The sequence below is a fragment of the Maylandia zebra genome, linkage group LG3 (assembly GCF_041146795.1).
Source record: "Maylandia zebra isolate NMK-2024a linkage group LG3, Mzebra_GT3a, whole genome shotgun sequence".
Classification (NCBI taxonomy): Eukaryota; Metazoa; Chordata; class Actinopteri; order Cichliformes; family Cichlidae; genus Maylandia; species Maylandia zebra.
In genome coordinates, this window is record NC_135169.1 from 27,674,553 (window position 1) to 27,692,742 (window position 18,190).

The window sequence follows — 18,190 nt, forward strand, 5'->3', positions numbered from 1 at the left end:
ACACTTGAGTGGAGTCTGGATCTTTACGTGCAGTGTTATCCATCAGACTGGTACTTGACTGCATTGATCCTCACGGCTGACTGAGTGATCGACCAGACACACACACACACACACTCGCACGTCACTGAATGTTCTCACACCATTTCGACTGACAATAAATTATTCCAGCTATCATAATAATGATGATGCTAATGAGAATGATGATGATGACAATCATGATAAAAGATGAAGGGAATGGTAATTTAACAATGGTTTTTTACCCTCTCTCTTTCTAATGCATAGGCCTACATGACATTTACACACACACACACACACACACACACACACACACACACACACACACACACACACACACACACACACACACACACACACAGCTTTTAGAGAATATGTGTTTGCATTTCTTTAATTGGAATTGCCAGATGATTAAATTAAATTGATGGAGCATAGGCTTTTTAAAATAGCAAGGATACACGCACACAAATACCGGCAGGCAATTTGTCATGTAATATAAAATGATTAGATAAATGTTCTTGGACAGGAATTATGAGTTTAATTATCATAATCAAATCGTGCATCTCTGATAAATCTCTAGAAACCCAGCTAACACCAACTGTTGGCATCTGGGCTCCAGTTAGACAAAGACATAAACTTGTTGTGTCTTCTGTTGGGTGTAAATGGTGCACCATTTATCCATGGATAAAGGTCTTCATGAATCATGTATTGCCGTTACAGAGTGTACTAGAACTTACATAGATCTTTTCTACTCCACACTCTACACTGCTTTCTTACTACAAGCCTCAACTACCGGTTCACACATTGCCTCTTTTCTGTGCCTAAGCACTTACACAAGCTAATATTCATACACAGGTGCATCGGGGGGGAGAACACAGTGTTCAATATCAGTATCAGTGTTGTAAGTTAAAGACCCTACAATAATACAGAGAAAACAGAGAAAACCTCAACAATCATATGACTCCCTGTGAGCAAGCACTTTGGCGACAGTGGGAAGGAAAAACTCCCTTTTAACAGGAAGAAGCCTCCAGAAAAACCAGGGTGAGGGAGGCAGGGACATCTACCATGACCGGCTGGGTTGACAGGAGGAAGGCAGGACAAAGACACACTGAGGAAGACAACCAGAGATTAATAATAGCAAATTATCAATAATAATACTGTAGCAAATGAGTACCTTGCCCACAGATTCTTAAAGATCTGGAGCCATGGTAGCTCACTTATTCCACACAAGATAAACAATTTGCACACTCCAAGCAAAAATACCAGCTAGTTCAGTCAGTAGAGCATGAGATGCTTAAGCTCAGGTTAGTGGGTTCAAGCCTCACGTGGGGCGTTTCTCTTTTCTCTATCAAGACAGAACTTATGTGAGTTTACTCTCATGTAAGGTGCTGACAAACAAGATTCTTTGGGCATCATACTGAATCTTAGTGTGGATTCAGGAGTGGAGGTTGTCTCCTAATTGTGAAGGTTTTTGGTTGAATCCTCACATTCTGTAGTCTGCATGTTGATAAATTCTTGGGAGTCAATGAATCCTCTGAATGTGAACTTTTGGTTAATAAAGCTTCTGTGTGTGAGTGAGGCTAGTGGTAAGAAGTCATTGCAAGAGCTCCTATCAAGTACCAGTCATTTACCACTAAGCCACCAGCTTGTAATCCGCACACTGGAGGAACTGTGGATTATTATACCTTCTCAGTAACAGCTTCCACAATTAGACAGACTTTATGTTAATTATTTATACTAGACTGTAAAGTCCTAAAAATTCTAACGCGGGGGTTGAACCCACGACCCTGAGATTAAGAGTCTCATGCTCTACCGACTGAGCTAGCCGGGCCTGCATTGTGTTTTTGTTGTGCATTTACTTGCAAGAAAAGCTCTGTCTGATTTGATGTGGAAGCTGTTATTGCGAATATTCATTCCTCGAAACCCAAACACAGTCCCAGCCCTTCAGCTTGCTTGGTTTCCTTTAATAAATGCTTTCTTGGTGATTCTTTTGGTGTCAGTTGCTAGTTTCAGTGTGAGACACTGAGAGATACTGCACGCCAGTTCCAAACCTGTCTCGTTACCTTCTGTTTCTGTCAAAACACAAAGGCAGCGGCAACAAAGAAGAACAGCTCAACACTTCACAACAGGACTTTGCTCATCATGGTGGGGGCATCCATCTTTCATACACAGCTGAAGTCTCTCCTGTATGCAAACTTTGTTGCTGTGTAGTTAACTTTTTCAGCTGCACCAGTAATTGATTGAGTAGAGGGGAGGAACGTGAAAATCTTTTAACTTATCAGAAATATCTGATGCTTTTCCTCTTGGTAGGACAGTTTAAAAAAGCAACAGCAAGAACACGGAGGTCTTCTTCTGGGTAAGACTTATGGTTCTGTTTTTCAGGATAATTTGTTCTGTTTTGCAGACGCGATCTAATTTCCATTCTGCTTTTCAGCAATTTGTCCATGTTTTCCCTTCCTCCACATTGAGACCTTATGACGGGAGGGAGATATGGTGCCATCTCAACTGAATGTAATTCAGATTCATTTGGCTTCTTCCCTTCCTCAGGTCTCTGTTTGCTCAGTGATAAAACATACAGTAGACGTGATAATAAAACACTGATAATACATGAAGCGAGGAAACTGCTCATTTTTGAAGGTATCTCACTTCAAGTCTTATGGCCAAATATAAAACAAATACCCAAAACTATGAATTATTGATGTGGGGGAGGGCAGAATGGTTAGGTAAGGATGAAAATGAGATGGAACAAAGGCAAGAGAAAGGAAATGATATCTCATGGACTAAATTAAGGCAGGAGGAGATTACACAGACAGGAAAACACAGCCAAAAAAGTGCATGACATGCAAGGTCAACTCAATCAAAGTGTTCATTGAAGGCTATTTCTCTGCTCACAAACTGGAAACATAGATTCCTGAAGAAGACATGTTTAAAAAAACTGATTTTTCCCCAACAGTGAATTAACTCAACACATCAAAGTCTGTGCTTTAAGAAACTGGAAAGAAGGCCAATGTACACAGCCAGAGAAGGCCTATTATCATCTATCATATGTCATATACAGACATACAGGCTCGGGCCTTTTTTAGTCAGTGAGGGCTTGGATGCCTCTCCACACCTGGCGACGGTTGTTGTCCTTGAGGAAGCCCTCTATCCTCCTCCTGTAGGCCTCCTTGGCCTGTTTGATGCCCCTCCTCAGGTTGGCTCTGGCAGTGCTGTACAGGGAACTGTCCCTCAACCTAAAGGCTGAGTTACGAGTTCTGATCAAAGTCTGTACTTCACTCATCATACAAGGTTTTCAGTTAGGAAAAATCCAGATGGTTTTGATCACAGTCACATTCTTTACACAGCACTACATAGACTGAGTGAAGGTCTCCAAGTCCTGCTGTTCAAAGATGGACCAGTCTGTCAGATCAAAACAGTCCTGTAGCTGGAGGAGAGCATCATTTGGCCATGTTTTAATGACCCGGGTGCTTGGAGGGGGATGTAGGCAATGATGTTGAGTGATGTTACTGTCCACATGGTCCAGTGTCCCATCTGCCCTGGTAGGAATAACATGGTGGTGGAATTTGGGGAGTACAAATTTCAAACATGCCTTATTAAAGTCCCCAACAACAATATGGGTGCCTTCAGGGTGCTCTCTCTGCTGTTGAGAGCCTCCTGACGATAAGTTGGAAGTGGTTGAGTACTGAGCTAACGTTAGCATCGAGGAGGATGTAACCAATGGTAACGTTGGCTACCGTTAGCACATGAAGTAGATAAAGTGGGCCTGCACTAAGTGGACATGGCCTCTAAGTCTAGTGAGTAGTGACTGTCTATTATTCTACTGATCTGGAACCGATCCCGAAGCACATAAGCACAGAGCCCACCACCACTTCCCCTACCGGAGTCTTTGTTGTGGTGCTGGCGATGTAATGTCCGGCCCAGTAATTCCACTTGGGATCGAGGATGTTTGGATGGAGCAAGGATTCAGTTACCATCAGTAGACAACACTCCCAGACAAAGGTTATTAAGTGGATATCCACTTTATAACCCACAACCTTAAGCCATAACACAATACAAATTAATGGGTTCGATAAACTCTTAAATTTGCCTTGAAGAAAAAAAGTAGCTATAGAGACCAAAACTGTCCATTGTACCCAACTGTTAACATGTTTTTTTTTCTGGTTTTTGAGCCAGCCTCAAGCTGATGGCGGCAAGCCCATTTTTCCAACATGGTGTGTAAATGTTATGTGAAGCACATACTGAGGTCAGCTGAGTGCATAGACTGTGTGCACACGTGTGAAGTGAAAGGTAAATGTCAGTGAGTTTCCAAGAGTTCTAGTGCATGCAATCTGATAAAGTGGTTCAGGTGATGTCACAAAAAGCTTTCAAGGCGCATGCCCAGCTAGTTCAGTCGGCAGAGCATGAGACTCTTAATCTCAGGGTTGTGGGTTAGAGCCACATGTTTGGCATAGCTGTTTTAAATCACAATATGCTGGAATAAAGTCTTGAGCAAGGGACCAGGAGCCTTATGTTTTTATAAAGATGTGTGTCATACTGTATTAATGTGCACTGCGCAAAAAAATATAGAGAGCATTGTTATTCCAAGTATACCACCAAGTAAGTTAAAATTCTGAGATATTGATCTGGTCAGTTAAGTAACATAGGAAGTTGTTAATGAGTTTCAGCTGCTGTTGTATTAATGATATTAACTAGAGGGACGACAATGAGACAACTCCCAAAACAGGAATGGTTTTACAGGTGGAGGCCACTGAAATCCTTCCATCCTCATCTTTTCTTATTTTTTTCAATAGTTTTGCATTTGGCCAGGTAGCACCTGATACCTGGACCCTACAGAGGTTGGACAGGTAGAACAGTATCTGCTGCTTCGCGCAAGGGCGAACAGGATGGTTGGTGTGACCAAGCAATCAGAATCATGAGGGTAACCTGAGGGCCTGACATCCTCTGTGCTAGTCTTCTAGCCCTGTGCTCAGTGCTCATTGGCTTTAGGACAAATTCAGACATATAGTGGTTAACACATTTGTTTGGGAAGTGATAGTTTGCTGATTTAGTTCCAGCCTGAGACACAAATTCCCCTTGGGTTTGTGTCTAACGCCAGGAAAGACATCTGGCATTAAAATCTGCCAAATCAAATTTGCAAAGCTCCATGCTTATCAAGGGATTTAGTCAGGTAAACATGGAGAATTTAGTTAAGATGCTAAAAAAGCATGTAATTGCTGTAAAATCTGACTTGCTGTGGAAGCTGTTGCTCAGACAGAGCAATCCTTAGCTCCCCCTGTCTGCAGGTACAAGTGTCTCAGAAGGTTATAAAATGTTAGCTGAAGGCCATGAGTTTGAAAACCAGGAGATTTTCTTTTAGAAAAACAAATTAATTCATGTAACAAACTGTAAACATGCCTCTTTTGTTTTCCTGGTGAAAAAATGGACATTTTAAAATTGTAGTCTGTAGAAATTTGCTTGTTCAGTCAGCCTCAAGTGGCCACTGGAGGGACTGCAGTTATTGACTTCTTTTTTTTCAGTTCTGGAGTTCAGCATTTGGTCGAACGTGTTCATGGACATCACACGTCCCATGATCAAACTAGCTGATGCTTTTTTTTAATTTTTGGAAATCAGTGTTACATCAAACTAAAGTGAGCAGAAATACAACACAAATTCCCACCACAAGCGCCCTTCTTGACTACCATCTGACCTGTTCATACGTCATAACCTTTCCGTATTATGCAAAGCCTGACAAAATGTGCGATGATTCAAAAGTGCTGTTTAATTATCAGCTATTTTGTACAGTTGACTGCAACACTCAGTTATTTTCACTCGGTCTATTTAGAAGAAAGTCTAACTCACCCGGTAGCCAGCTGAGTAACACCTTGTGTGTTTGTGTGTGTCATGCACTGCCCCCCAAAAAGCGTTTGACCTCTGAAACATTATGCAAGCTGCCTCCCACTCAGCATGCACACAAACAAGCGTGTGATTCATTCCACATGCATCACATACGTGCTGCTCGTCCTACAAATCAGAGATGAAATTAAGCAGCCAGATTACACGCTCGCGGGTTTGGCCCCAGGTCATGTCCTCGGTTCATATAAATAGCCGCGGGCACAGAGAGGCAGTTTTTGTGGTATATGCCCTCTTTAGGAGGATGACACAGCATCAGTGTTGCTCACTTTTATTTATCCTTAACAGAACAGCTTTTCAAGTGAAACATATCACTCAGAATCAAAGATTGCCTTTACTGGATGATTTGTGATGCACTATAGTCCCTTGAAATGTGGAAGCAATGGCACGGATTTCAGTTAGAAAGATATTTGAAATGAAAGTGACGGAAAATAGATATGAGCCAAAGCAATTGAAAAAGACGGAGGAGACAAGAAGGATGCAAGCTGTGACACTGAGTACGGTAATGGAGCATTCGTGCCTCGAGCAGTTAGCATAATTGTAGTTGATGTTTGGTTTTACTCGTTTCATTTCTGTAAATAAATAGTATCTTTCTTGCAAGTGAGTTAAAGAGTGCCAGAATATAATTTTAACCCACTCAGCAGCCAGCCTGCCAATCAAGCTAATTATTTAAGCCCAGTTTAAGCAGTGTGTGACCTGCTGACTGTAATTACGCATCCGCTGGACTCTGCTGACTCCCTCGCGTGTGTTTGTAGCTGCTGTATTGTTATCCCAGGGGGTGTACATGGGCCCAACGCTGAGATGGCAGAGAGCGATTTTATTCCCAACGACCCCAAACTGCTCACCCAACAAATCAGCGAGGGGAGACTGACTAGCTAGTAGCTCTACAGGGTATCACACTGGTACTAGATTTGACCTTTGATCTCCAAGCGCAGGGAGAGATAAAAGAGGAATTCACCCTCTGGGATCGTACAGCATCACTGAAAAAGAAAAAAGAAAAAAAAGAAGGCTGATCTGATTTTAGTTTCACAAACTGTGCATTGGATGCTAGCTTCTGTTTCCTGCTGGGAGGTAAATTGAGCCCACTGTGGTCAGGAATGCTTTTCTTTTATCTTTGTTTGACTTTTAATGTCTTGTTTCACGCCCAGCACAGTCACTCTGGGCTATTGGTTGACACTCCAGTTAGGTTGGCGAGAGACAAGCAAATCAATGTCGTTTGTTCTTATACAGTTCTCTATGTGCTCATGTGAAAAATGAAGTGCACCCCATAATTCAGTAGAGCCACTTTTAGAAGCAATAAACTGAATTTGTTTCTTTGTGAGGTGACTTTATTATCAGTCAGGAATTCTTGCCTGCTCTTCTTTACAGCTTTGCTTGAGTTCATTGAGGTTTGTGGGCATTCATTTGTGCACAGCTCTCTTAAGGTCCTGCCACAGCATTTCAATCAAGATGATATCTGGACTAGATCATTGCAACGTCTTGATTCTTTTCTTTTTGCTGCTTTGCTTTGGACCATTGTTTTGTTGCATGGCCCAGCTTCAGCCAAGCTTTAGCTGTCACACAGATGACCTACCATTTGACTCTAGAATAGTTTTTTGTACAGTTGTATAACCCAGGTTGTTAAGTCTTTTTCTAATGGGTCATGAACTTTAACATTTAGCATCCCGAATGACACTGGTAGACTTTCAGATGTAGGCATGGCTAGCTCAGGTGGTAGAGCATTAGACTCTTAATCTCAGGGTTGTGGGTTCAAGCCCCACGTCAGGTGTAGCTGTTTCTTCTGACTTTGTGGTAAGTTCTATTAAGATTGGCCTACTACATACATCTAACAAATATGCTGGAAAAAACTGCTTGAGAGAGTTCACAGTTGCTAATGATCAGTTGACTGCATCTTGTTAGCAGCCCTGATTCATACTAACCCAGTAAATACGAGCCTGCTGTCTTTCAAATCCCTGTAGCTAACCTTGACTATGAGGAAAAATTGAACATTCTTGATAGTCTGAGAATTTATTTAACAACTTTCATTTTTCCTGTTAATAAATACATGAAATAAATCTTTCATGTATCTGAATAATTTGCGGCTTTTGTGTCCTGAATGTTTTTAGCAAAGTCTTCCATTCAAATGTTTTGAGGTGCCTCATCATAATGGTTTGTAAAAAATGCATTTGTATTCAGAGTGGTCTTTAAAACGAATGCTTAGAGTGGGAATACAAAACTCAAAGACTGCAGCTAGTTCTTGGCTTCTGCAAAGCCTTGTTGTTTTCAGTCTGCGGCAATACATTTTGCTAAGTAGTGGCAAAATGCAAGTATAATGATACAAGGAGCCATTAAGAAAAACAATTTAGTAGCAGTCATGCTAGCAGCTCTGTGAGCCAATCAGCACTTAGGTTAAGGTCAGTGGGCATGATTTACAAGACTGTAGTGAATTTTTTCAAACATGCACAACCCAAAGTGTAACTGGGGCATTTTGAAATTTGTAAGAATTTGGTCAGTTTAGGATTAAGTCTTTGGGCACCCTCGCATCAGATTTTAAGGTGGTTCATCAACTATTTAAAGCTAACATGATTGAATCTCATTGCTATTTACATAATCACATGTTCTCTCCAGTATTGTCTTTTTTTTATCTTTTTTTCATCCTTGTTTGTTTGAAATATTGTCATTGTAATTTGTTATTGACAAGTTCAACTTTTTATTGAATCAGTTATCTCTTTAGAATCGGGGCTAATCCCTTATTCCTCTTTGTTAGATTCATTTTTTAAGGATGCAAGAAGCAATAAACCTCAGGCTACAACAACAACTACACCTGCATCACAAAAGCACATACTTATACAAATACTGATTTTCACACATAATTTTGGTGTAATCGCCCTGTACAGATGATAGCTATGGGACATAAAACACAATCTAAATTAAACCTTATATTCATAGTGGGTTCATTGATATGCAAACTGATAATCTACTCTTAAAATCTAATTCCCAGCCATTAAATTAGACATCTAAATAACTCCGCCTAAGCCTAATCATAATTTTTACAATAAACCAGAGAAATGCTGTAATCAAACTATCACATTTATCTGATTTTTCACAGAAACTTGGAGCTGCATGTAATTTTCATTCTCCCTTTGATGTACTCTAATTAATTAACATTTAGTCAGCCTCTCCATGCTGCATCTTAAGCCCTCAAAGTCTGCTAACCCTGATGCCATTCACTCAGCCAGACTCCTAGAATCGATTGAAAAAAATGAATTACTGCTTTTAAAGTCAAGAGCAGCAACCGCTGCCCATGAAAAAACAACAGGCAGCTTATTATTATTTACATCACCTGGCAGCACGGTAATCTTTCATGTTCTCTCTCAATTCTTCCAGACTACGCCTGGCCCCTCCCCAGCGCTCTGTGTCCGATCTGGATCTACCTGGACGTGCTGTTCTCCACTGCCTCCATCATGCACCTCTGCGCCATCTCCCTCGACCGATACGTCGCCATCCGCAACCCTATAGAGCATAGCCGCTTCAACTCTAGAACCAAAGCCATGATGAAGATCGCTGCAGTGTGGACCATATCTATAGGTCAGCATTTGCATGTTAATACATAAATGTAGATTTGGCTCCTTTTCCACAGGCACTGTTAGATTCCTAATTAAAAATATTTCAGTTAGTTAGAAGTGTAAGTGATGGCGTAATTATACATAATTGTGCTGTTTATATTCATGGTGTCAAGAGGTGGAGGCCACTTGACAACATGAATATCACAAATACTCCAATTTCAGCCAACAAAACTGCTGCACAGGCTTTAGGATGGACTGTTAGTTAAATTACCCGTGCAGAAAACCATATTATTTGCCAAATTATCACATTAAGACTGCTCCAAAAGGCACCAACATCACAGAAGTGGTCAGGTTTAATGAGTAGCTGGCTAACAGACAGCTGGTTAGCAGACAGATACTGGTTTAGCAAATTAGTGTAAAAGATACACGTAACTACCATGACATCATCCATTATTCTCTATCATATTGAGACTATCTCTCCACTCCGCTACATACTCCATATGTACAGAGTGGAGAGATAGTCTCTCACTCAGAGAACCAAGGTTACAATGTAACCGTACAGTTTGTGAAGCCATGTTTTGAAGCCTCGACACGGTTGTTTTCACCGTCACCATCTTGGTTTTAAAAAAAATGGAAGTGATGAGGACAAGAGTGAAACGGCTTGCTCACTGGTTAATGTCATGTAAACCACAAGTCATTGTTTAGTGAGCGCACCACTTCCTTTTTGAAACATAGTCTCCAACTCAGATTAACAAAATACACTTATATTTTTTACTTCCTATGACCAAAGATTTGTGGCTCAGCACATAAACTCAGCAGCAAACTGTTTACAGAGGCTAGGACAGCAAGTGGTTTTGCCAAAGACTTGTGAAGGACTGGACATCTATGTACCAAGTCTTCCACCATACAGCCTTTTTTTCAGGCTAAACTATATAAACAGGACAGAGCAAATCTTTTATTTGAATGAACTGTTATGTAAATGTGCCGCCATAAGGGACGGCCAGAGTTTTATGACTTTACGACTTTGTTAACAACTCGTGACAAAGCGCTTACAGACCAACATCTTTGACTCATCCCACCATGTTGATTGGTGTTGTTAATCAAGAAAAACATGAAGTATATGAGGCTGTTACTGTAGCAAAACAATTTGTCTGTGTGAGCATGTGCAATCAGATTTGTAAATGTGTTAAGAAATCTGTAAGTGTGCACAGTGATAATGGTTGAAAAGTCTAAAAATCTTTGTTGACGCACTAAGAACACAGACAAGTCATCAGTTAGAGCTCCTGGTTTAGATTCCATGATCTAAACCAGGGGTCCCCAATCCCAGTCCACGAGGGCCGGTGTCCCTGCAGGTTTTAGATGTGTCCTTGATCCATCACAGCTGATTTAAATGGAGAAATTGCCTCCTCAACATGTCTTGAAGTTCTCCAGAGGCCTGGTAATGAACTAATCATGTGATTCAGGTGTGTTGACCCAGGGTGAGATCTAAAACCTGCAGGGACACCGGCCCTCGTGGACTGGGATTGGGGACCCCTGATCTAAACCTTTCTGGATATTATCTGTGAGTTAATTAGTCTCTGAACACGTTCTGCTTTTGCGCTGGGGTTGTTTCTCTTTTTTTCTTTAATTCAGTGAACTGGCCTTTCATCTTCACACATCTATAAATGAGCACAATGAAGAAAATACATTCTACCTTTGTGTCGTTTTGTGGTCAACTGCAAGACTGGATTTTTATATTGCACCACTGTTAATTTAGCCGACCCCTACAGGTACACATGGAGAGTTTCGAGACTGATGACTGTTGTTAAATTTAATGACTTTTCAGAATCCCCCTCGCAGTGTCTCCAAAGGTCCTATCAGTGCCCCTCCTGACTTTATGAAGCAGTGGGAACCCTCTCAGTTTGTTGACGCTCAAAGCGTCTGGCTGTGTGTTGTTACAGTTGGAAGTGATTTGCATCACAGACTTTTTACTCCCCAAAGGTGATCGCAGCACTTTTCTTATTTGATTTTGTTAGAAGCTAGGACGAAAATATGCGAATAAATTAATTTTGTCATCTTGAAATGTAATTGTTAAAGGTAGCCAGAAGATATGCCGTAGAGTTATTGACACTTCATATATATATATACACACTGCAAGTCAACATTCATATGTGGATTCCTAAAAGATGACTTTAAATGTTTTACCACAAGGATTTTAGAGGGAATTGTGGCTTTGCTGGAGTAAAAGCAGTCATCTCATATAGTCTTATGATTTTTATTTTATTTTTCGTTGTTATTTTAAAGGGACAGTACACCCCCAAAAAACAATTCGACATATTTTTTCCTCTTGCTTTTATAATGTTCATAAATAGGTGTAGATATGATTCTCTTGCCAAATTTTGAATCAGGAAAAATTCATCTCAGCAACAATTTCTCTTTAAGAAATCACAACCCGGTTTCATTTAAAAGCTGCTTCCTCTCTGCTGAACTGCACCTGCAGCTGGGTAACATTACAGCTCAGCCAAGGGTGTTTAAATCTTCTCATGCTGTCGCAAGCAAGAGCTTCCCACCACACATACTTCTCAACCCACTGTCTCCCTACTGGGAGTCAAATACTGACATTTTGTAAAAATCACTGGCATCTCGAAATGATGCACAAAACATCCTTTGCCATCTGCGTCATGACGAAACAGGTTTAGGCAATATAAAAGACATGCCTCGCTCCCAACTCTCAATTTTAAACGCACTGGCTAAGGCCTGATTGAGATTCTGCAGTTACATTGTAGGTTAAGGAGTAGATTCGCAGCTGAAGCATAATTCAGGCATATGGCGTCAGTCGCACAGGTGTAGAAACCAGTCAGTGAGTCCCCTATCAGTGAGGAAAATATGTCTCAAGCTAGATTGCTTTGGTTACTGTCAGCTTGCTGCGGTTGCCCGTGGTTTGGATATAAATGTAAATTGTTTGCCTTCAAAGTAAAGAAGAGCTGCTTGCAAAAGCAGCTTAGGGTGGGGGGAAAGGAGGGTTACTTTCCAGTCTTCCGTGACTGAAACTTTAGCAACTGCTTTCCAACAGGAACCGCTCACTATCAGTCTCACTTTTCTTTAGAGATCATTCTTTGCCAGGAGGTTGCAGACTAGTCTCTGGTACCTGCGCTCTCAGCAGTGGTATAAATGGCACAGAGCTGTCGGGATGTCACCGTCTTACATGCAAAGCAACCAGTGTGGCAGATTAGGACAGATCAGGGATCGAAACAGCGACCTTCCGGTTACAGATACGCTTCCCAAACCCCCTGAGCCACAGGGGGCGTGTGTTGCACAGAGGAAAGTATGACCTCCCTGTGAGGAAAGTGATGAGGGATCAAATGACTTTTAAAACTTTTCCCTCAACCCTCTCTCACTCTGTCTGACCTCCGGCTCCTGTTGATGTTGTTCTGAGCCCTTTAACACCCGCGAGGGCTTCAAGTCTTGACACACACATACAAGGGTGAAAGTGCGTACTGCTACTGTATGTCCTCGACCCCCAAAGCAGCTATGCAAAGTCACTGCATGCGTGCATAAACTCCACCTGGGCATCGATTGTTGCTGCATTTAAAGTCACGGTGTCACAGAACAAAATCCACAGGCTATCAGGTTTCCCGTGTGGGGATTTAATACGTGTTTCACTAAGAAACAAGTGAATCAAAAAGCGTCTAATGAAGGGCAAAGGTTTGTTATCTTTTGGTTGGATGCAATTAAATGTTCGGTCGTGTCCTAATGATGAAACATTTTATTAAAGGTTAAAGCTGTTGAGACTATCAACAGCTAGCCTCGTGTTGACAAATAAGTTGGTTTGTGAGTGCTTAAGGCCAAAAAGTGTGCCAAGCTATGTGCTCCCAGTGGCTCGGTCAAAAAGTCCCAAAAGGTAAAACACAAGCTGTATCGATTCCAGGACTCAACTTAGCTATCTGCAGTTTTTTCATCTTATCACACACTGATACAAAAAAAACATGTATTTCTTTGCCCGAGTTGAAGAAAAGAGATCAAACATCATTAAAGTTTTATATAGTGCTTCTTTTCACTTTCTTTATTCTTTTATGCCCTTTTATGTGGAAAACAATCTACTCCTAACCAAAGATGATTGAGTGATCCATCTTAAAAGGGAAAATAGTATTTATGAGTCTTTTAATAGTTTCCTACATAATACATTTTTCCATCAGGTAAAAAGTTGTTTTGCTGACAGGGATTACTTCCTGTGAGCTACATTGACAGACTGAGTTGATTGATGCCTCCAGATAGCAGGTAGGTTTTTACTTTCTGTCCTTTCTTGCTCTGCACTCATTCGCATCCGGCCTTAAATCAGAAGAAATTGCTCTTTTCCTGCTGGCATTTCCTTGACCCCTCAAGAGGTTCTGCACCACAATGTTCAGCTGTGATTGAGGTCTGAGAGGGCTTAGAGAGATCAATGCTAAAGGATTAACAAAGAAACACCCAAACAGAAGATGTTTTCTGCTTCTTGTTGACTTTTTACTTTCTAGCATTCGTGTATCTTCCGGCTTTTTTCCAACTGTCCATTAGAGCTAATGTGTGTCCTCTCAAGTGTCTGTGTGAACACAACCGTTTTCTCATTGGTGACAAATTAAAAATGCAGAGCAGGAGGTTTGCATGAATGACCTCAGTCTGTTTTGGTCCGAACTGACAGCTGTTACATATTTAGATGCACTTGTACTGCTCAAAGGTTTGAGGCTAATTTCTATAAACTGATGTCATCTGGAGCATAAGGACAACGTTTTGGGTACTGGGAGCTCTATGTTCTCTTTTTGTAGTCTAAAATGTGCTGACCCATCATGTTAAAGCAGCTAGTTGCAGTCTGAGTGATGACCAAAAGATGGAATACATTTACTGAAATGCAGTCATATTCTGGTGACGGCTTAGTGACCACTAAATGGGACTCTGAGTCTTGGCCCAAATATTTGATGGCTACATTGAAACACTGACCCCAGAGATCATCAGACTGAATTCAGTGAGTTTTGTGAGATTTGTTCATCTTTCTGGCATTTAGTTGTTTAGGAACGGTGGGGACGGCGGGGGGGTTAGGAGTGACGGCGGTGTTTTGAGATGTGAGAGATTTGCGACATTTAGCGCAAATCTTGTGTAGTTAGTGTTTAGTGTTGTCAATAGTTTTGTTGTGTGAGTCAGAACAATGAGGCGACTGCTGAATGTTACAGGTGTTACAGGAGTGATACGTCTCCTGCTGTCAGGCCTGCAGGTATCAGGCTGTTGTTGTCCTTTATCTCATAGTGGACAGAAATGGTTTTCTGGAGTGGCACAAATAATTTGTTTGGCATCAAATTTGATGCAGAACAGCTGATTGTTCTGTAAATTCAGTTAAACAGCTGCAAGAAACTTTGTTGTTTGCAAAACTCAGTTACTTTTTTGAAGAAGTAACTATATAATTAATTGCCCAACATCGGTCATTATTTACTGTATTTTGCAGACAGAGTTACAGGACTCTCTCCCAGACCACAGACTCATACTCATAATACAAATCAGAACTTTATAAAAAAAAAAGAGGAAGAAAAAGAAAGTTGTGTTTTCAAAGTTGGAGTTCAAGTTATTTTTACTTCCAATAGTGTTAACATACTACACAGGTCATGAAGATTTTTTTGAATTTTCATTGTAAGTGGGCTAAAGCAGTTAATTAAAAGTAGTCTAATATAAATGTAAATGCTGTAATTTGATTATTTTAATAAACCATGAAACTTGGATGGATTCCTGTTGGATTGGTCCAAGGGACTGCTCAGGGAGTTTGTGTTTGCGCAGACACATGAAAAATTAGAGGAAACATTACCAGTGCGGTTTCACTAGGTGTGCAAGCCCGGCTAGCTCAGTCGGCAGAGCATGAGACTCTTAATCTCAGGGTCGTGGGTTCGAGCCCCATGTTGGGCGGAGCTATTTTAAGACAGAAGTTATCAAGAAACTCTCTGAAGTCCTGGATTCAGCTGATTTTGTTATGACCTTGTTATTCCAGACATGTGAACTGCCAAAACTTCTGCTTCATAGAGGTTCTCACACATGCTTACAGTTAGACGCAGATCATCATCTGGAAGGTGTAAAGGTGTGCTTGATTTTCTATAGGACTGCACAGAGTCCTGTGAAAGCTTTCTTTTTCATCTGTAACTGAGTCAGATGCTCTTTCCTCGATGGAAAATAAATATTGGTGCAAATGCAAATCATGTCTTTATGACCTTCTGATGCCGATCTGTCCTCACGTGGACATTTTTGCTAATATGATTCTTCAGAAGGTTTTTGGTCAAGTCTCAAGTCAGTGGGCAAAGTCAGATTTCGCAGGCTGAGGTTGGCTCTTGCTGTCATGATTGACATGACAAAAATGAACTTGAGTTGGCAGAGCAAGCACAGAGAAAGGTTGAAATAAAAGCAAGTTTAATGAAGGATAATAAGAAAAAAAACCACATACGTTTTTATATAGCTCTACCTCGGGATCCACATGGTTTTAAGGTGAAATGAATTAATGAGGTGAATCACAGCTTTTATTTAGATTCACCTGATTGCTTGCTCTAAATGAGAAAAACACCAGATGGAGGCAATTGTTTATTCTCCTTGCGTGATGCATTTTAAAACTTACATTTACTCTCTTGGTCTGAAGTTTATCGCCATGCTCTGCAGACATCTCTATAAGACTAAGAGCATCTGTTAGCAAACTGAAAACAAAATACTAAAGGTTATATTTCAGCTGTCCAACGTAGTGAGTATTTTATTTATGATTGTTAGTTTAAAACAATCACTGCTGGGTCGTTTGGCTCTCGGCGAAGGCACTCGCACTTTTTCTCCTCTCCTCCTTCCCCTTATCTTCCCTGCTTAGCCTCTTACTGTATGTCCTTGTCTAGTCTCGTGTATTTTTGTATTACTTTTCCCTGGAACACCCTCTCACAATCTGTTCTCTAAACCTAAAAGAGAATTATGGATTTGATCAACTGGTCTCTGAATGCTATTGACACCCTTTTCTTAACGAGAAGTCTGGGCTCAGGAGAGCCCGAGTGCCCTGGAGGGACTTTCCCTGCCAGATACACAGTGGATGGGTGGCAGAAGTGGAGGATCGTGTGCCTGGTGGGACTGTCGATCGAGGACGCTGAAGATATCTACCTATTCAGAACCATGATAACAGGAGTTTACACTATCTAAAAAGTGGAAGGAGTAATTTGAGAAGCTCATGAATGAAGTGATGAGTGAATCAGGAAAAGAATGAAAAGTGCAAGAACAGTTGTTTAAATGCCATAGGTATGGAGATATGAAGGAGAGAGTGTAACATGGTAGACTAATGTGCCTGTGTTAATTCAGCTCCATATTATTGTGTGAAGTTGCACTGGGTTGGGAGTGGTTTTGTGTGTGTGTGTGTGTCACATTTTTGGTGAGCCAATGGCTGGAATGGGGTTGGACTAATTAGAGGCAGGTGTACTTGATTGCACTGATACACTGGTCTACTTATAGCCCACACTACAAACACTGCTGTATCATTTTGTCTCTCTGTGCAGGTATGTAATGTGATGAAATCAAATATGTTTGGGATGTATGGGTTTTGTGCTATGAATTCTATAGTGAAAGTGTCATTTTGTCTCTCTGTGCAGGCCAGGGCCTATTATATGCCACAGCCTAAAGGCAGCAGAGTTGCAGAGGCTGGAGTGACCACTGGCTATATGCTTGCAGGGTGGTGGGTCTCCAAGGACAACTTCTAACCCTGTTAAAGGCAACACGTGGAGTGCAACTGGCCGTGTGGCATAGCTGGCTCTGGCCTTGGGACTGTGTGTTTTTTATATGATTCATAAATGGGACACTGGACTGTTTTATCTTTTATCTCTTGATATGTTTTGTCAATAAATTATCTTTTAGAATTTTATTGACTCTCATCTTTTTGCCCACGACTGAGACGGTTGGTCAGACCTAGAATCTTTCTTTGGGTGTGTTACAGAGAGGGCCTGCAATTTTTATATATATATTTTTCAGCCTTTTACTGGCTTTATTACACAGATACAGTGAAGGCTAACAAGAAAGCAGAGGGGGAGACATGGAGCAATGGGTCGGACTCAAACCCGGGCCAGCCGCTCGCAGCCATGCAGCGTATGGTCACCTGCTCGTCCAACTGACCTAAACCAGCACCCAGGGGTTTCAATCTCTGATTGTAGACTAGCTAACCATACTGGATCAAACATTGGTAACGCTAGCTGAAATTATGGAAAAAAATGTCAAATATTAGTAGCTAGCTAACACTACAGCTTGCAGTGGGATGTGTTGGTTTAAAGTTGAAATAATTAAAAGGTAAGATAATCAATTTAAATCATTATCTAACAGCATGAATAACATATAGAGTTGTTAGCTAATCGTAACGACAAACTGGGACAGCTAAACATAACCAACAGCTATTAAACAGAGTCGTAGAATCAATTTGTGGATAGATTTCTAAAATAGTAAGCCCATAGTTAGGTGGAAATACTGGAAACATTTTTCTAACCATAACTGAAAGTAGTGCAGGTCGAGTTTAAAAGAAGTTGAAATAAAGATATTTGATTGTGAGAGGTGGTGTTAATAAAGTTCATCATTGAGTCAACCTGAAGGACATTATAAGCAAAAAGCTGGGAGCCGTTGGTCTACACACTGTGTGCGACCAAGACCGCTGGACAGCCTCTTTACTCAACTCTATTTACATTCATAAGTTATTTGGACATTCACAAAAGTAAAATGTACTTTTAATGCGGACAAATTCATCCTTC

General features: G+C 41.0%; 1 protein-coding gene and 3 non-coding genes across 5 annotated transcripts in view; 3 read left to right on the forward strand and 1 right to left on the reverse strand.

The window, feature by feature from the left end:
* The window catches only part of htr2cl1 (5-hydroxytryptamine (serotonin) receptor 2C, G protein-coupled-like 1), a 227,148-nt gene that overhangs the window by 195,844 nt on the left and 13,114 nt on the right, over positions 1–18,190 (forward strand). For both annotated transcript variants that reach the window (XM_014409373.3, XM_014409374.3), the window contains exon 6: positions 9,271–9,471. In XM_014409373.3, the coding sequence (XP_014264859.1) occupies positions 9,271–9,471 (201 nt within the window). The remainder of the gene's footprint in view (positions 1–9,270; positions 9,472–18,190) is intronic.
* On the reverse strand, positions 1,774–1,846 carry trnak-cuu (transfer RNA lysine (anticodon CUU)). Its single transcript has one exon. It is a non-coding gene; the product is annotated as a tRNA-Lys (tRNA).
* Positions 7,600–7,672, forward strand: trnak-cuu (transfer RNA lysine (anticodon CUU)). Its single transcript has one exon. It is a non-coding gene; the product is annotated as a tRNA-Lys (tRNA).
* On the forward strand, positions 15,281–15,353 carry trnak-cuu (transfer RNA lysine (anticodon CUU)). The gene has a single exon. It is a non-coding gene; the product is annotated as a tRNA-Lys (tRNA).